This window comes from Symphodus melops (genome assembly GCF_947650265.1).
Source record: "Symphodus melops genome assembly, chromosome: 12".
Lineage (NCBI taxonomy): Eukaryota > Metazoa > Chordata > Actinopteri > Labriformes > Labridae > Symphodus > Symphodus melops.
This window is the reverse complement of record NC_136702.1, coordinates 11389841-11405565: the sequence shown is the minus strand read 5'-3', so window position 1 is coordinate 11405565 and position 15725 is coordinate 11389841. Positions and strand designations below refer to the sequence as shown.

At 38.5% G+C, this 15725-nt stretch overlaps 1 protein-coding gene across 1 annotated transcript; it reads left to right on the top strand.

The window, feature by feature from the left end:
- The first annotated feature begins 10181 nt into the window (after positions 1-10181).
- tank (TRAF family member-associated NFKB activator) lies at positions 10182-15025 on the top strand. The gene is made up of 8 exons (XM_079358362.1): positions 10182-10409; positions 11412-11553; positions 11771-11879; positions 12040-12110; positions 12810-12868; positions 12995-13113; positions 13582-13979; positions 14597-15025. The coding sequence occupies exons 2-8, from the start codon at positions 11455-11457 to the stop codon at positions 14747-14749; spliced, it is 1008 nt and encodes a 335-aa protein (XP_079214488.1). The 5' UTR covers positions 10182-10409; positions 11412-11454; the 3' UTR covers positions 14750-15025.
- The last annotated feature ends 700 nt before the right edge of the window (positions 15026-15725 follow it).

The following is a 15725-nucleotide window of genomic DNA, read 5'->3' as shown; positions in this document are numbered from 1 at the left end:
CAGAAACTGATTTCACCTTTGTTGTTGTTCGTCCTTCTGAGGATGCATACCAAACATTCCACCGGGCGGCTGGTCCTGGTTCAGCTGGTTGAGATATTCGGACAAGTTTGAGTATATTTATTGGGCTGACTTCACACGATATTGGTAGAGAAATAAAGCCTAGATGAAAAAAAAAATAGCCTGGTTAACGATGAACAGGACCTGCAAGTGAACATCTCCTGAAAAGAAGCTGTAGCACAAACGCATCGTCTCCTTAAAGCCTACATTTTTAATGGCATTAGAGTATATTGCACACATTAGTAAAGGTCTTTAAGCATCGTTTTAATCAATTATAGCCCACATCCAATTTTCTTTTTAAAAAATGAGAGAAATAAGATATGTGTTTCTTATTGGTTGTAAAGAGGGAATGTATACAGTCTAGATAATGGAAACAATTTGAACTTAAACAAACATTGTGTTATAATGCAGATATACTTTTGATTTTATTTACCATTTATATTAAATACTATTTTCCTCTATGAAATTCTGTCACCTTGCTAGTAGGCACCTACAACTTCACCCATGGAGCAAGTGCAAGAAGTTTTACAAGTAACAAAAATAATATGAATGTATTGGCATAATTATTTTATTTACCTGAAAAGGAAAATTGGATGCAAGTCTCCGAAGGAATGGATTTTGCAAGACCTCGGAAACAACAAATAAATTAACGTTGAGCAATCAATCAAGGGTTTCGAGGAATTATAAGCAATTACATTGTACTGATCCTTTGAGGATTATGTTTTTAAGGTTTGCATTTAGATAAGTTGAAATACATGTCAAAACATGTAATAGGTGCAGTAAGATCCTTTTGTTGTGAAAGATGGCTGGTATATGTGTTGTGTTGTGTGTGTGTGTGTGTGTGTGTGTGTGTGTGTGTGTGTGTGTGTGTGTGTGTGTGTGTGTGTGTGCAATTCAGTGTGGGCCCTTTATTAGAGAAGGCAAGAGGGGCAGACTGGGCTATAAATCAAAGGCAATCTACCAACCACTGTCACCTGCTGATTGGAAAACCTACACTGGTGGCAAAATATGTGAATTAACTACGACCTTCAGGAAGGTACAAGCATACTACTATAACCACTGTCTTCTGCCTTTCAAGCCTCACTAAACAACAAAACCTTCTGGTCACCCATAGGTTCAGATAGCAGCTTTTGTTTTATGTCATCAACAAACAAGACCATGCAAATTAAATGCTACATAAAAACATAAAGACCTGTAATCTCTGACATAAACAAATACGCCTACATACTGTAATAATGTCTCTTTCAAGAACTTTCAAGAAAAAAGGCGGCCTAGCTTTGGATCTTAATTGATGAAACAAATTTGTAAGCTTCATTATTGCTGACATTATTGTGAGCTCACGATGACATCATTGTCCTCTTTGGAAGGCATCAGAACAATGTGTATGTGAGATACATGATAAGCCACTCGTAAATGAAAGCAAAGGTCACCATTAGAGCATGTAGAAAAGTTCATCAGGCCAACAGGAGTCAATGGGTCAGCATTAGAGCAGAGGGAGAAAGGTCTGATTCAGCACTCTGCTCTGAAGGGGGTAGGGAGAGGCAATTGAAGCACTACCTTTAATGAAACAGTGAAAGCTAAGGTAATCTTTGATCCCTGCGTTTATATATCACTATTATAACACCCTGGTAAACCTAAAAATATTGCTGGAAATAACTGTCATTATCATGTACTATAAAAGTATTAAGTATTGTAGTATTTTTACTTTCTATTTCCCTAGCCTGTCCTGAAATTAAAACCTTGTTTAAATGTAAAACCTATTGTACTCGATTGTTTTTTTATTTCAAAAGGCCAACAGAGGAACAATCAGATATCTAAAGACTATGCCGTTCTCCTTCCATTATAGATGCATCTTTAGATTGCACCATCCTCTAAACAGGTTCAAACACGCAACGATGCAAAGATTTCAGGAAGCGCTACAGGCACAAGACAAACAGATAGACAAGCTCTCCACACAACCCCCCCCCCCCCCCTTCTCTCTCTCTCTCTCTCTCTCTCTCTCTCTCTCTCTCTCACACACACACACACACAGGGTATTTCCAAGGGAAATAAGAGAGTGAGGTTATATTAGGACATTGTGCTACTTGTTCTCACTCTTTCCTGAACTAATGAAAGCCACCTATACTTGCAAACAAAGCTGAGGTGCATGAAGAAAGTGTTGCTCTCAGTTTTGGCCTTACAATCACAACAACAAATACAGTCTCACAGCTCATCTTGTGAAACGCAATGGATTTGTGTTAGAGTCCCAAGAAGTTCCACAGAGTTTTAGCAGCTCCAGGAAGCTTTTAGTAACACTTCTGTGGCTTCCTGCCTGGAGGGAGGGTTTGGCTCGGGGCGTGTGACCCCACTTTGGCAGCAGCAGATTCATTTCCCCTGACTTATGACTGTAAATCAGCCACAAGAGAGAGAGCTGTGAGTGCCAATGTATGTGTGTCACACACTGGAAAAAAAAAGCCACATTCACAACTCCAGTCTTTCATTGAGGTGCTGAAGTGGGGGTGGCGTTGATGACAGGCCGACTCAGTAATCCAAAAATGAATGACTCACTTTACTGGTTCTTTGTAGTAATGATTGAGGATTTAATGACCCAGAAACATATCATAGGTTATAGTTTGTCTTTCATAGTTCTCTCACCATGAGGTTCTGATTTAAGTTCAATTTACAACAGTGGAGAATTTGGATATCATCATCTGTAAAGTCCATGCAAACAACTATTTAAATCTCGGGTCTCTAAAACAGCTTTCATACACAGTTATGCATTTTGGCAGTTGTATTATAATATCGCAAATGCTTTTTCTGTTGTTCAATAAAACATTTGGCAAAGAGATTCATCCATCAAGAAATGGCAAATTGAAAATCACCTGCACCGCCTGATGTGAGATACTCTTTATTAACTCTCATTCATATATTCTCATATAAAGACATGATGAAGCTTTGATACAATCTCTTTTCCTTGATATGGAATGAAATGAAATATGGAAAAAAGTAAGTTATGAATTGTCACCCAGGAATTTGAAGAATATGGGTTTTTATCTATTTATATGTCTCAGTGACAGTTTAACGCACATATCTGAAGCTTTCCTGAATCATTTCAAATATAAGAGCGGAAACACTTGACAGCAGCAGGAAAGGTTTTATTGTGCAGCTTGGCCTTCATTTTGCCCCGAGAATGAGAGTCATATGTGTACAAAGGCCGCTCTTTCAGGCCTGACGCTGACATAAAGAGCAGGCCCACTGCGCTCTTTCATTGTGTACATTCTGCTGCCAGGCAACTCTCCAAACTTTATTGTAAACACTGTGTGGTGCTGTTCAGCCTCAGCATAATGCCATTGTCCACATTCTCACCATGGCAGTTAATACATTCAACCTGACAATGATTGAAAGTTTACTTTAGGGGAGGCAGTCTGCTCTAGACGATTACAAAATATGACCAACTTTCCATTACTTTGAAAAAAAAGTTACATTGCCGTCCAAAACAGCATGTACACTTTAAATGCATAAAAAAAAAATGCAGTTCACGTTCATGTTATGAATGCATGTTTATAAGAAAGCTGTCTGTGGGTGAAATTCTTTAAGATCACAGAAGGAGACTTGGACACATTCCAGTTGAAAAGTTAAACATGCAATACAGCGCTTTTTGTTTCTTTTAAAATACTCATTGAAATCCAACTGATGTAGTCTTCATTTCAATTTTCATTCTTTTTCTTTTTTGGTCATCTGCTAAACACTTGAATAATCTCAGATGAATCCTATCATCATAAAAGTCTCATGCTCTTTCATTACTATCCCACAGGAAGTACACTAATCCAACAAAAAGCAGAACGAAAAGATAACTGATAGTGTGAATGCATGCTTTGTGTTTCCTCATGCTGGTAGAAATTGTCTATGAGGAGCCTTAAGTCTTCCTGCTGATAAAATTTTCATGATCCTGAGTAATGAATCGCACCACAGGGCTCTTTATGTTCTCAAGAGAGCCCGGCAGGTCAGCTGAGGACTTTCCTCCTAACCTCGAATGGCCTCTCACTACTTCAGTGGTGTTTAATCGACACTCACTTTTTAAAACTATTTCACCACATAAAGCAACATAACTGACACGCTGAAAACTCTACGCAGAGCTAGTGGCAGTAATATTCTCAATTTTGAAAATGATATGGATCACGAGCTAAATCAATAACCACACGAGGGCTCAGTGTTTAGTTACAACATGCTCTTAAGAGCGACAACATTTTTAAAAAAATCAAAAATACAATAACAAGAATGCTGCTTTTTGTTTGCTGTGTTTGCACAGTATATATCAAGTCCACCCATTCTAACGAGAACATGTGACCTTCACAGTGAATCTCGGTTTGCACGTATAGTCAATATTGAGGGAATCAGACACATTTCCCTTGAAGGAGGAGTAAAAACTCATAACGTGTGTGATACCGAAATATTTGTGTCACATTTGCATCTGTTTGACCTCCCCCTCTGTAAGAAACAAACCACTGTGACCCTTGCTTTCCGCATGGCTATTGATTTTGGATGTCAAAATTCATTCCAGTGACAAATTAAAAATCAATGCAGGTATTTTAAGAGGCATCACTTATATATTGCTTGCTCACTTTGGTTGTTGCCATTGGTTGGATAAAATCAGAATAACAGGTGTTTGCGCACCAAACTATAATCAAACTGGACCAGAACTAGACGTGTGTGTGGTACGATCAGACCTCTAAAATCTATTGATGATACAAATGTGTTATGTATGATATTGATTCAGTGAGTATATCGTCTACCATATCTTAAAAGTAATGTTCGGTGTGTTAGAATTGGTTTGGTAGCACATCATGTAAATTACATGATGTGAGGTTTGTGGTTAGGCAACAGCAACAAGGAGATGACTTCTTTTTGCTATCAATCAGGAAATCCTAGCCTGCAGCAGAGTTTTCTTGCAGTATTTCTCCTGTGGCAAAAGAAAATAAAGAGCAACATCTTATTTAGGTCCCTGCACAAGCTCAAACCAATATGTTTCTGATTTTCATCTGTAATGCATAATAATGTCCCACAGATCTGTTGCGTGTTTTGAATCCTGCCTGGACTTTGGCATATAAAGTTCTCTTTGTTTACCAGTGTCTATAAGACTACAGGGCAGCTGACAACCTCAAGAGGCCTCGTAATGATTTAGAACAAATGACAGATCCTGAAAAATTCTCCGAACTACATTTTCTCACAGTTCCTCATCCTACTCATCCCCAGCCCATCCTCTTCAAATAGCAGGAAGCCCCTGAGGCCGGAGCCTCAACCCAAACAATATAGTGTTCAGCTTTAACCTCAGATGGACAACAAAGAGGCTCTGTGGTCTGTTCTGCACGTTTACTTTAGCATATGCAAAGAAATTAATACACGTGTTCTTCAATATAAGAGAAATTGTACGATTAAGTAACACAATGCTTTTAATGCATGCTTTTCAATGGTGATTTTATTTTACAAGCACAAAGTATTCATTTTTCCCATTTATGTTAATTTTGTTGGGTGTCTTAGCAGCGCTGTTTCCCTTCATTCTCTACCACCTTTCTTCTGGCTCCTGAAATCTGATCCCTGTGTTCCCCCTGTATTCCTCCTCCTCTACCCCCCTTTCTTCCGCCCACCGGCATGCCAGAGTCCTCAGCTCTGCCCTCTGTCTGATCTTGCGTTTCTGCAGACCTACAGCAGATTGTTTATTTTGCCAGACACAGAGGAAACATGGATGGACCCTTCAATGGCCTGAAGATTTACTGCTGAGTTGCAGAGTAATGTGTATCTAGAGCAGGGCCCCTTAAGACAGCAAGCTTTAAGTCCTTTTGCTGCAAAGGATGCTGGGATAGCCTCATGTTACTGTGCAAACAAATGATCCACTCATAATGGTGGATATTAAAGGACCACATTACACCAATATCCAATAAGGGACAAATGGCAAAAACCCCACATTTGACCCTTTCAGATGTGTTCTCCAGGGTCAGCTGGACGACGCTGGAAAAAGGACACCACATTTCCCTGGAGATCATTTCAGCAGAAATTTATGATGCCTCTCTGCTTCATATGTCCTCTTTTAAGGGGGGAGGTCAGGGTCTCAGAGAAAAGCATCTCTCAGTGCACTTTAATTGTTGGATTGGGTGTTAATACCAGTTTTAAGTGGCTACACATAACAGAGATTGATTGCATCACAAGAGAGGAAGTGATTTTGTATTTAATATGAGCAAGGTTTGATTCTGTCATTGGCTCAAGTCTGCAGGAAGAAATTTGTAAAACGACAACAACGTGCTGATATTCAGCACAGCAACACAGCCTAGAGTGGGATGTTGCCTCGTGGCCTCATATAAAAATGAATAAGCAACAAGATACTGTACATGGTTTTTTCCATTTTGATCTTCTTTAAAGCAACATATCAACACTTCCTGGCACTTGTGCCGGTTTTGTATATTAACACATCACCACAACTAGCTAATTACTTCAATGCACATTTATCTGTATTTTCCCATTTATCATGCAACAAGTAATGAAAGAATTTATCGATTGGCCCGTGTGACTCAGAGGAACAAACTTTACAGATACAGACAGTGTGAAATACAGCATGATGAACTCCATATAGCCACTGATGGAGCGCCTTTTGTCCAATTTTTTTTTTTTTAAAGCCAAAAGGTTTATATACAAATGGCTTTAATATACAAAGCAACACTACAGTTTGAACGGGCTGTTGGAGCATTGGTGTCTTGTGGTCTTACAGTGCACATAAATACCTTCTCTTTGAGATGAGAGGACTGATTGCTTATAGTGGGCTGATAGTGATGCATGCAGGAGCTTTGTGGAGGCAACTCTGATTTACGGGTCACAAAAGGGAGAGTGAGGTAAGCACATCAAGATCTTGCTTTGAAAAAACAGGGAGAAGAGTACTCATAAATCTGTGCTTCTCTTTTCTTTGTTGCAGTTTACTCATTAACATCTACAACGGGTTAAAAAAAAATACATATTTCTTTCAGCTGATTAACTTTTTTCCACAACATTTTTATCCCCATCATCAATAATAAAAGTTCATTTTTTAGAAAGGATGAAGAAAGAGAAGCTTAAGGACTGAACAGAAAAAGAAAATGATACTTGAGGTGAATTATTGATGTGACTCATATGGCTTGCCCTCTGTTCAATTATCAAAACTTAACTTCTCTGTCTTGCCAGTGCTTTCTTTGTCTATCTCTGTCTAAATCACTTGTTCATTCCTTGGACCACAAGACAAAAGTCAAATTGTTGTAAATTGAGGGTTGAAAGCAAAAATGTGAAGCCCTTGAGATCTGCTGCTGCTCTCCTCCTTAAAGGAATTCTTTACGTTTTTTATTGGAGTTGAGGTAGTTTGTAGCACCCTGGATGTATAAGTCATTCAAAGCAGGATCAGAGGTTGACGTTGGAATGTCAGCAAGGGTCAGAGATGAAAACCTTTGAGGCAGGACACCAGAAAACGATCCTCACAGCAGCCAGGCCACTGGAGTCCCACTGTGATGGACTGACCACACCAATGTCTGTGCTGAGCGATTCTCAAACTGATAAAAAAAAAAAAAAAAAGACCAGAAGCTTTGATCAGTACAGTTTAGGTTTGGGAAAAAAACACACATAGGCTTATTGTCACATGGCTCCCTGTGTCATACCATGTAAAAAAAGACTTCAAAAGAAAAGAAAATTAGATTTGATTTGATCTATGTAACTTCAGCATAACAGCTGATCATTTTTTATTAGTTTTTGTCTCTTCTTAAAAATTAGACCTACACTCCACTTCTCTCCCATAAGGGACATACATTAGTCAACCAGTAATCTCAGCATCAGCCCCTCTTGGCCACCATGAGGTCACAAGACATCTTGGTAGAGCATGTCACATATATCTGAAGAAGGTGCAAAAGTGTAACGTGGGGCCAACTGATTTTTAAAACATTTATATGAAACGATATTGTTTTTAACAAGACTGACATTACAGAAGGGGTTAGGTTATTTGCTTCAACATAAACCCTTGCCTCTATGCCTTTAAGGTTAAAACTACTGTATGGAAGTTATGATCAGTCACTCAAAGCTGCCATCTACTGGTCGCTCTTCTTCTGCTGCTATCATAGTTTGAGTTTCTCTCTTACGTTCGGAGTCTTTTCTCACATTGCTTGTTGGAAATGCCTGCATCAAGATAATAATGATTCAGACAAAATGAATTAACTTAATGCATGGGCAGTTGTATGTCTTCATAAAACATTGGGAGGCTGGGTGATCAGTTGCATTGAAAATGAAAGGGAATGACACATAATGCCATCAGGTCTAAGCATTGCATCATTTCCTATAGGTCTCTAATAAAGAAATGAAAAGGCAAAGGGGAAAAATCACAATAACAAATCTTTTTTCGACTTCACTGTAGGACATGAGGGATTTAAAGGTGTAAAATAAATCAAAAACTCATTTTAATTCTCATTTTCTTAGACTAGAGAGACATACATGCTTGAGGGTTTTAGATTTATTGACACTTTAGGAATCTTTATGAACGCTTGATGAAAAATGATCTGCAGCCTTATACAGTAGTTTAAACTGCTGTATATTTCCCACCTAGAATTTAAACAACCTATCAACATGAAACAAGGTTTATCCTTGTTAGGGAATTCACACATTTAGATAACAAATAGGGAGTTGCTTTACAGGGAGCATAGTAAGACTTTAGCATGGCATGTTACTGAGTCTCTGCAAGACAACGTGATGAGGAATAATGTGTTGCTACAAAATACTTTCTAAACCTTAAACATCCCAGAGACAAACAATGTATGTTTCCCAGTTTTGTCAACACAGTGATGGTTTGAAAAGAATAATTTGGAATAGATAACTAAATCTTACATAGGTTATTGTCACTTGATAAAACTACTGCGTATTACTTAAAGGTTATATGTTTCTCCTGACCTCTAGTGGTGAAAATTCTCATCCAGCTGCAGAAATAAGTATATTCAGTACACTCAGACATCACTCTAAAGAGTAATAAAAGTTTATATTTATAGTGATGATAGCATTCCTTTACAGGTTGTCAGTAAAGCATTTCATCCACAGTTTACAAACACAGACAGAATATATTTAGTAAAAAAGATTTTATCTACAATCTATTCATCAAAGATGGACATTTGTTAAACACAAATAACACTAAAACATTGGACAGGAAAAGAAAGGAGACACAAATTGACGCATTAAGAATAGGCCTTTTTGGAGCCATGTTCACCTGTCGTGGCAGGAAAAGCTTAGCCAAGGTAAATTTATTTAAATAGCACATTTCAACAACAAGCCAATTCAAAGTGTTTAACAGACACCAAGCTGTTGATAACATCAACAATGGTTCTGTAAAATGACACTTCCCAGTTATTCATGGCAGTGTGACAGTATCCAGTATGCACACCTCCAGTTTTAGACATAGTACAGCGCACGAGGCAGTTTTCTAGCAATTCACGCTCTGGAATACCACCTATAGCTGGCAGAATTAAAGACGCTTTCTGACTTTTTGTGGTATTTGATAAAACAGCACATCACATGGCCACAAAACGATGCAGTATTGTATGACCCAGTTGACACTGTGCACTTTCCAAACCAATCTACATAAAAACAAAAATAAACTGACAACCAACCATTGCCCATACAAGTCTGGTGCACATGGCAAACTTATATGTATTATTTTTATTATTATTTGTCTAATATCATATTTCCATAAATCCTTAGCTTACATGTTTAATACAAAGCACATCTGGAGAAGTGCAATACAAAATGAGTTGTATTGCTAAAAGCCTATTCTTATAGCATGTTGTGACTGTTTGACTAATTATTTGCATAGCCTATTTGTAAATAGGCCTTTACGACACAGAGCATTTAACCTGGTAGGCTATATTTATTTGATCTGTGGCCTTGTGGCCTACATGGTGCATAATCCCATACAAAGTGCTTATTTACGATATTTATCGATAATGCACGCTAAATTCTTCTACCAAACGTTTTGGACGTGATATAATGTAAGAAAACATTTTGCAAAGTTAAATGAGCACAGTTTAACCCCTAGTTTGGGGACAGTTTTCACATGCACAATAGTCGGTTTGCAGACGCGTAGGCTGGAAGAACCCTCAACCAGCTAAACATCCAGCTCTCCTCTGATTGGCCGAGCGCGAGTAAAGGCGGAAGTCTACAGATCGGGGGGATTCCCCGAGGGAAGTTCCCAACTCAACCAGGCTATGTAAAACATACGGTGCCATATCCTCTCCAGCGCCTCGTAACTTTGCATCTGAAGATTGAGGAGACGACACAGCGGCGGTGTCAAAACAATAAAGTCTTCTTGAAAAGTAACTCGAATGAAGGTAAGAGTCTCCGGCAGAGAGGTGAACAGAGTTGAGGAGTTGTATATCCACCACCGGTTCAATGAGCTACTGCTAACTTGGTCCTCAAACTGTAAAGAATACGGAACTGTGAGGACTACGCTTTGAATGACATTTAAAAGTGTCAAACTGCTGTTTCTCGGTAGGCTCAAATGTAGTTGACAATGATTTTCTTTTCTCTGAGTCTGTTGTTGAGTACTATTGCTTGAACCAGAAGTCCTTTCTGTTGCATCAGTGACACATATAATAGGCTACTGTGTAACTATGACTTTAATTTTCAAGCTTCTTTATTTATCAATGTGTTGCTTTGGTTTGGTGACACTGACATAAACATCTGTCCTTGTTTTTTGTTTTGTTTTAACCAAATAATCACATCCATGTTGACTGTTTAAACAGCAAGTTTGTTGCTGTTCCCAAATGGCTCCTAAATTCCCTTTTAATCTGCTCGAAAGACAATTTTGACAAACACCTCTGTAGAAATCAGTGGTGTTGTGCAGAAACGTGTAAATGCATGGAGAATGTATTTGACAGTAGTTTGCAACAACTCGGCTGCTTGTTTACATCTGAAACATGTAATATCTTAAAAAAAACAACAACAAGGCAGTGTTGTTTAAATGTAAATTCATCTTTTTTGCTTTGCATATAAGCTTATGATTCACCGGAACTGCAAATGTTATTTGGTAACAATCAGTTACGGAAGTAGGCTATGTTTGATAAGTTTTTACACAGTTTTCTTACTTGTTAATTTGACACAACTGTATGGAGTGGTTTTTGTGTTGTCGTTGTAATACGTGAAAATAATAATTCGGATCACAATCGGCACTTATCAGTGCTTCAGGCCATAACAAGTCGACATTTGTTGGTAGGGTAAAACGGTCACCATCAGGATGCTTATTTAACTAGTCAAAGATAAAAAAGACTGAAAGAAAGTTGTGGTTGGATTGTTGGTATATTTCTGGATATTTTTTCTGATCTTGCTTGTAGGGCTCATGCCTGCTGTGTCAGTGATGATTGTGGAGCACACGGCATGGAAAGGAACATCGGAGACCAGCTCAATAAAGCTTATGAAGCTTATCGCCAGGTCTCCATTGAAAAGGACAATGCTAAAAGGGAGCTGCAGCAGATGGTAACGACACCGTGAACCAAACATGACAAGAATAGCACCAATAATAAGTTAAAAAGTGACACATTGAAACCCTGTTTTCTTGCTCTATTTTACAAAAACTATTACTATGCCCAAATGAAAATGTAACACACACACACAATAACTTATATAAACATTGAGCAGAGTGTCGATGTATCAGAAAAACAAATATAACAGAATCCATCTTCTTTTTTTTCAGACTGAAAAATACGAGCGATACACTCAAAAACTTCAGAAGCAGATAGAGGACCAGCAGCAGGTGATTTTAAAACTTGAAGCTAAATTATCAGCAACAAGACCAACATCAGGTTAGTAAGCTGATAATCCCTCTGCTCATACGTTGACAAGATTGTTCTTTGCCTTTTCGATGCATTGCATTGTGGCCAATTAATAACAAAACAAGTTGTACCTGAATCGTCAGTAATTAAAACTCTCTCTGTTAATGGATTACACTGTTTTGTTTCAAAGGGGAGATGAAATGTGAGCCTTGCAACCATCTCCTGGATGGGGTCAGTGGTTATAGAAAGACACAGTACTCGGTACGTTTGACGTGATTTTGCCAGTGCTTTATTCTATTTTTAATTTTTTTTAATGCTATTTAAAATACTGCAACGTGGTGGCTTCAGAACAGGTTTCTCTACATTCCCACTCTCTGAATTGCACTTACTGCTTCCTCTGATATACAAACACACGCGTAAGCAGAACTTCTGCTTGTCGCTTGACAAGTTTGTTACAGGAACACACATGACCAGTGGAAAATCAATAAAGCAGTAACTTTTATGTCCGGTAAATTGGCTTATCAAACTGTGACAACAGCTTTGTCTTTATGACTCTATCATAACAGCATTATCTTTGAACATTTGTTTCTCCACTCGTTAGGCTACAAATATCTACTTTTTTTAAATAAGTATTTTCAATCCAGTTTACAGATAAAAGATTCCACATGTCACTAAGTTTTAATATCATAACTCCTTTCGTTAGTGATGTAAAAAGCTCATGTTATTTTGCTGCTGTGACTGTGGTCTATTCTACTCTACTCAAGGTGTATCCACTCTAACTTCACCAGATGGTGCTAGAGGATTATATCACTGCACAGTTCAGCAGTTTGAGCTTTACTCTTATTAAACAGACCAGGAAGCCTTTTTTCACTTTCAAGTATAGATGTGATGTGTATTTATTAACATATGCTCTATGATTATTGGTGCTGATCAATATAAATGCAATGTGTCTTTTTCCAGGAGAATATGGGCACTGCTGCCGTTGCAACTAAAACGCCTGTAAACAGCAGCGTCGACTAGTATGAGCCTCTTCTTGCACACATTTCTTTATTTAATTTTACAAGTATTTAACATGACCTTGTAATTAGAAGTTTTTTTTTTCATTTATCCATTCATTATCAATTTTTAATATTTTTTGTTAACAGTCAGGGCATGCTTGGCGCCTTTGAAGCGATTCAAGGGAAATTCTGGCAGATTCAGTCGCTAACCAGAAGACAAAAAGATCACCTAAAAAGATTCCATGGAAGAACTGATGCATCAAACGGTAACATGCAAAGCTGTTATTTTGTTTTTACCTGCTGGTTTTTAAAGCCTGCATGGAAATGTGTTTGTTTTTAATTAATTCAATCATTTTAAAGTTACTGTGTTGGAATTAAATAGGTTTCATAACAGCTTGTGAGTTTACATGTTTTTGTTTTGTTCTCTAAGATAATTAGATGGCAACACATTAACTAAGACTATACATGAATGCTTCATTGCCCTCTCGAACTATGGCCGGCTTCCAATGTAAAAAAACACATTTAATAATTCCACAGGAAAATATATGATGTTGTTCCTAGCCGGGTAATAATCAAACCAAAATTTTCCTCACAATAGTAAATAGAATGTGATTAAATTAGTTCTCTCTACATATTTAAAGGACCCTACTTATGTTTTTATTTGTGCAACTTCTCGAAAATCTTTTCTGACACAGACAGTCATTCTTTGTTATATTTCATGTTATATCTGACAGATCAGCAGTTCTCCATGCCCATCCAGTGCACAGACCGCACAGCAGAGGCAGAGAGACCCTTCTCCACACCTCTGAGGTCAGCAGTGGAAGTCCTACTCCCACCCACGTCTCTGGCGTCTCGTGGTGCCAGCCCCGAGGAACGAGACTTTGTAGACTCTCTCAACAAACTTAGCGTCAAATTCCCACCCCCTGCAGACAGCGAATATGACTTCCTGAACAGCGCTCCAGAGAGACACATTGGTCTGACCGCGCCCCTGAAGCGACCTCTCGGCGGCATGCCCTCCACCCTGACGGAGGAGGAGCCCGTCGAACTGCCCATGTCTTTTGTCTACCCTCCATCCCCTTCCCACTCCACATCCCCCTCGCTCTCCCAGGAGGGCGTGTGGGGACCTCAGCAGGTGAGAATCACAGGAGAAGGTCTGAGAAAACTAGTAGCAAATTATCAGTTTATGATTGGTCTTTGCTAATGGAGGAGTGAAATGGTGTGAAGTCCCCCCCCACCCCAAAAAAAAGAAGGAGAAAAAAAAATCCCTTTGGCTTAACTGTATTACTGTGTAATGTGTGCAGATTCTTTTTTTACTTGAGCATGGATGCTGTGGTTATATTTGGCATCTTTGCTAGAATGTGTGAGCCAGATGGAAGCACGTTAAGAGTGTCTGAATCTGATACAACAAGTATGATGGTTAAGTGGGATTTTATTTGCTGATGTGTATAAATGCTTCAATAAAAAATGTGAATGACATGCTGCAAGATCTAAAAGTATGATTCCTTCCCTGGATTACATCACCATGCACATTTATAACAGGAAAACACACAAATAGTAAACGCTTAAGTCTAGCAATTGGCCTTTCTGTTCCTTAATATTTCGGCAGACTTGGGTTGACAGAGGCCACGTTTATGTGTTTGCTGAAGCAGCTTTAAGGCCAAGCATACTAGCATACTTTTATAGGGTGAGTGTGAGGATTGTTTAGAGTATAAATAATGTATATTTCTCTTGGTTCCTCTTGCTCTGCAGCCCCTCTGGAGCCCTGAACTGAGCGATGCGGCCAACGTGTGGACTGAGCTGGCTCCTGATAAATGTGCTTTTTGCCACGCTGTGGTTCCTCAGAGCCGAATGAACAGCCACCTCTACTCGCATTTTTCGCCCAAGAATGAAGCGGAAGACTGACACTCAAAGCAGAGACTGACGGGCGAAGGCCTCAAGTACTCCTCACAGTATTCACGGTCGAGTCCTGCCTGCCTCGAGTTACATGCGCTGTAATGGATTTTCAAAGACATTGCAATAAGACTTGAATACATTTATTTAATATGGAAGAATTGAATGGTACACTTCTTTGCCCATTATATTTTTCTAATATCGCGTTGAGGTTTTCCTCTAGTACTGAGTGAAGATGATGCATTTTATGGTATATATGAGCAAATAAAGCCAACATTTACTCTCTTATTGAATGTGTTAACGCTTTAAAAAATTTATGAATTTTAATGTGGCCATATTTCAATAGACGTGGAGATAATGTGCATTTAACTTTCTTAAACATTTTTATACAATTTACTTTTTTAAAATGTATTAATATCGTGAAACATTTGTATTTCAGTGAGACATCCTTCTCACAAAAATGAGAAAATGTGCAGATTGGCTTTAAAAAAATATATTTTTGTAATAATTTGTAAGGGGTTATGCTGTCTTTAACACTTAAAAATCTTCAACATTTTATATTGTCATTAAAGCAGGCAACATAGATGGCTACAGAAATTATTGAACACCAGCTTAATGTTTAGTTGGATGCCCTAAAACTTGTGTTTATGTAGTTCATTAGTTCTTCTTAAATAGATCTAATGAAATACAGGTACCTGGAACAGACAAAACAGTCCCTTTTGTGAATGTGCAGTTCAGTTCCTTACATTTGACTAAACCTGGGTCTTCAGCTTGCAGTATTTATTCACACCTTCATTAACGATTGCAGTGATTTCCAGCTTTCAGTGTAAGGATGTTTGAGGACAAGGAGACCCTGTGTGTTGGAGCATTGTTGTGCAGAGAGGACCTCGCAGCCCTTGTTCTATGGCTTGGTAACACTTGTGGTGGGTAGATGAGCTGGTGTGAAGACTGCAAACAACCTTTCTTTTCCCCTTCAAAAAAAAAGAAA

Excerpts from the sequence above, each read along its gene's own strand:
- tank (XM_079358362.1), top strand. The coding sequence starts at position 11,455 with ATGGAAAGGAACATCGGAGACCAGCTCAATAAAGCTTATGAAGCTTAT. Across the intron at positions 11,554-11,770 it reads AAAGGGAGCTGCAGCAGATG|ACTGAAAAATACGAGCGATA; the intron begins GTAACGACACCG and ends CTTTTTTTTCAG. Across the intron at positions 13,114-13,581 it reads AAGAACTGATGCATCAAACG|ATCAGCAGTTCTCCATGCCC; the intron begins GTAACATGCAAA and ends TATATCTGACAG.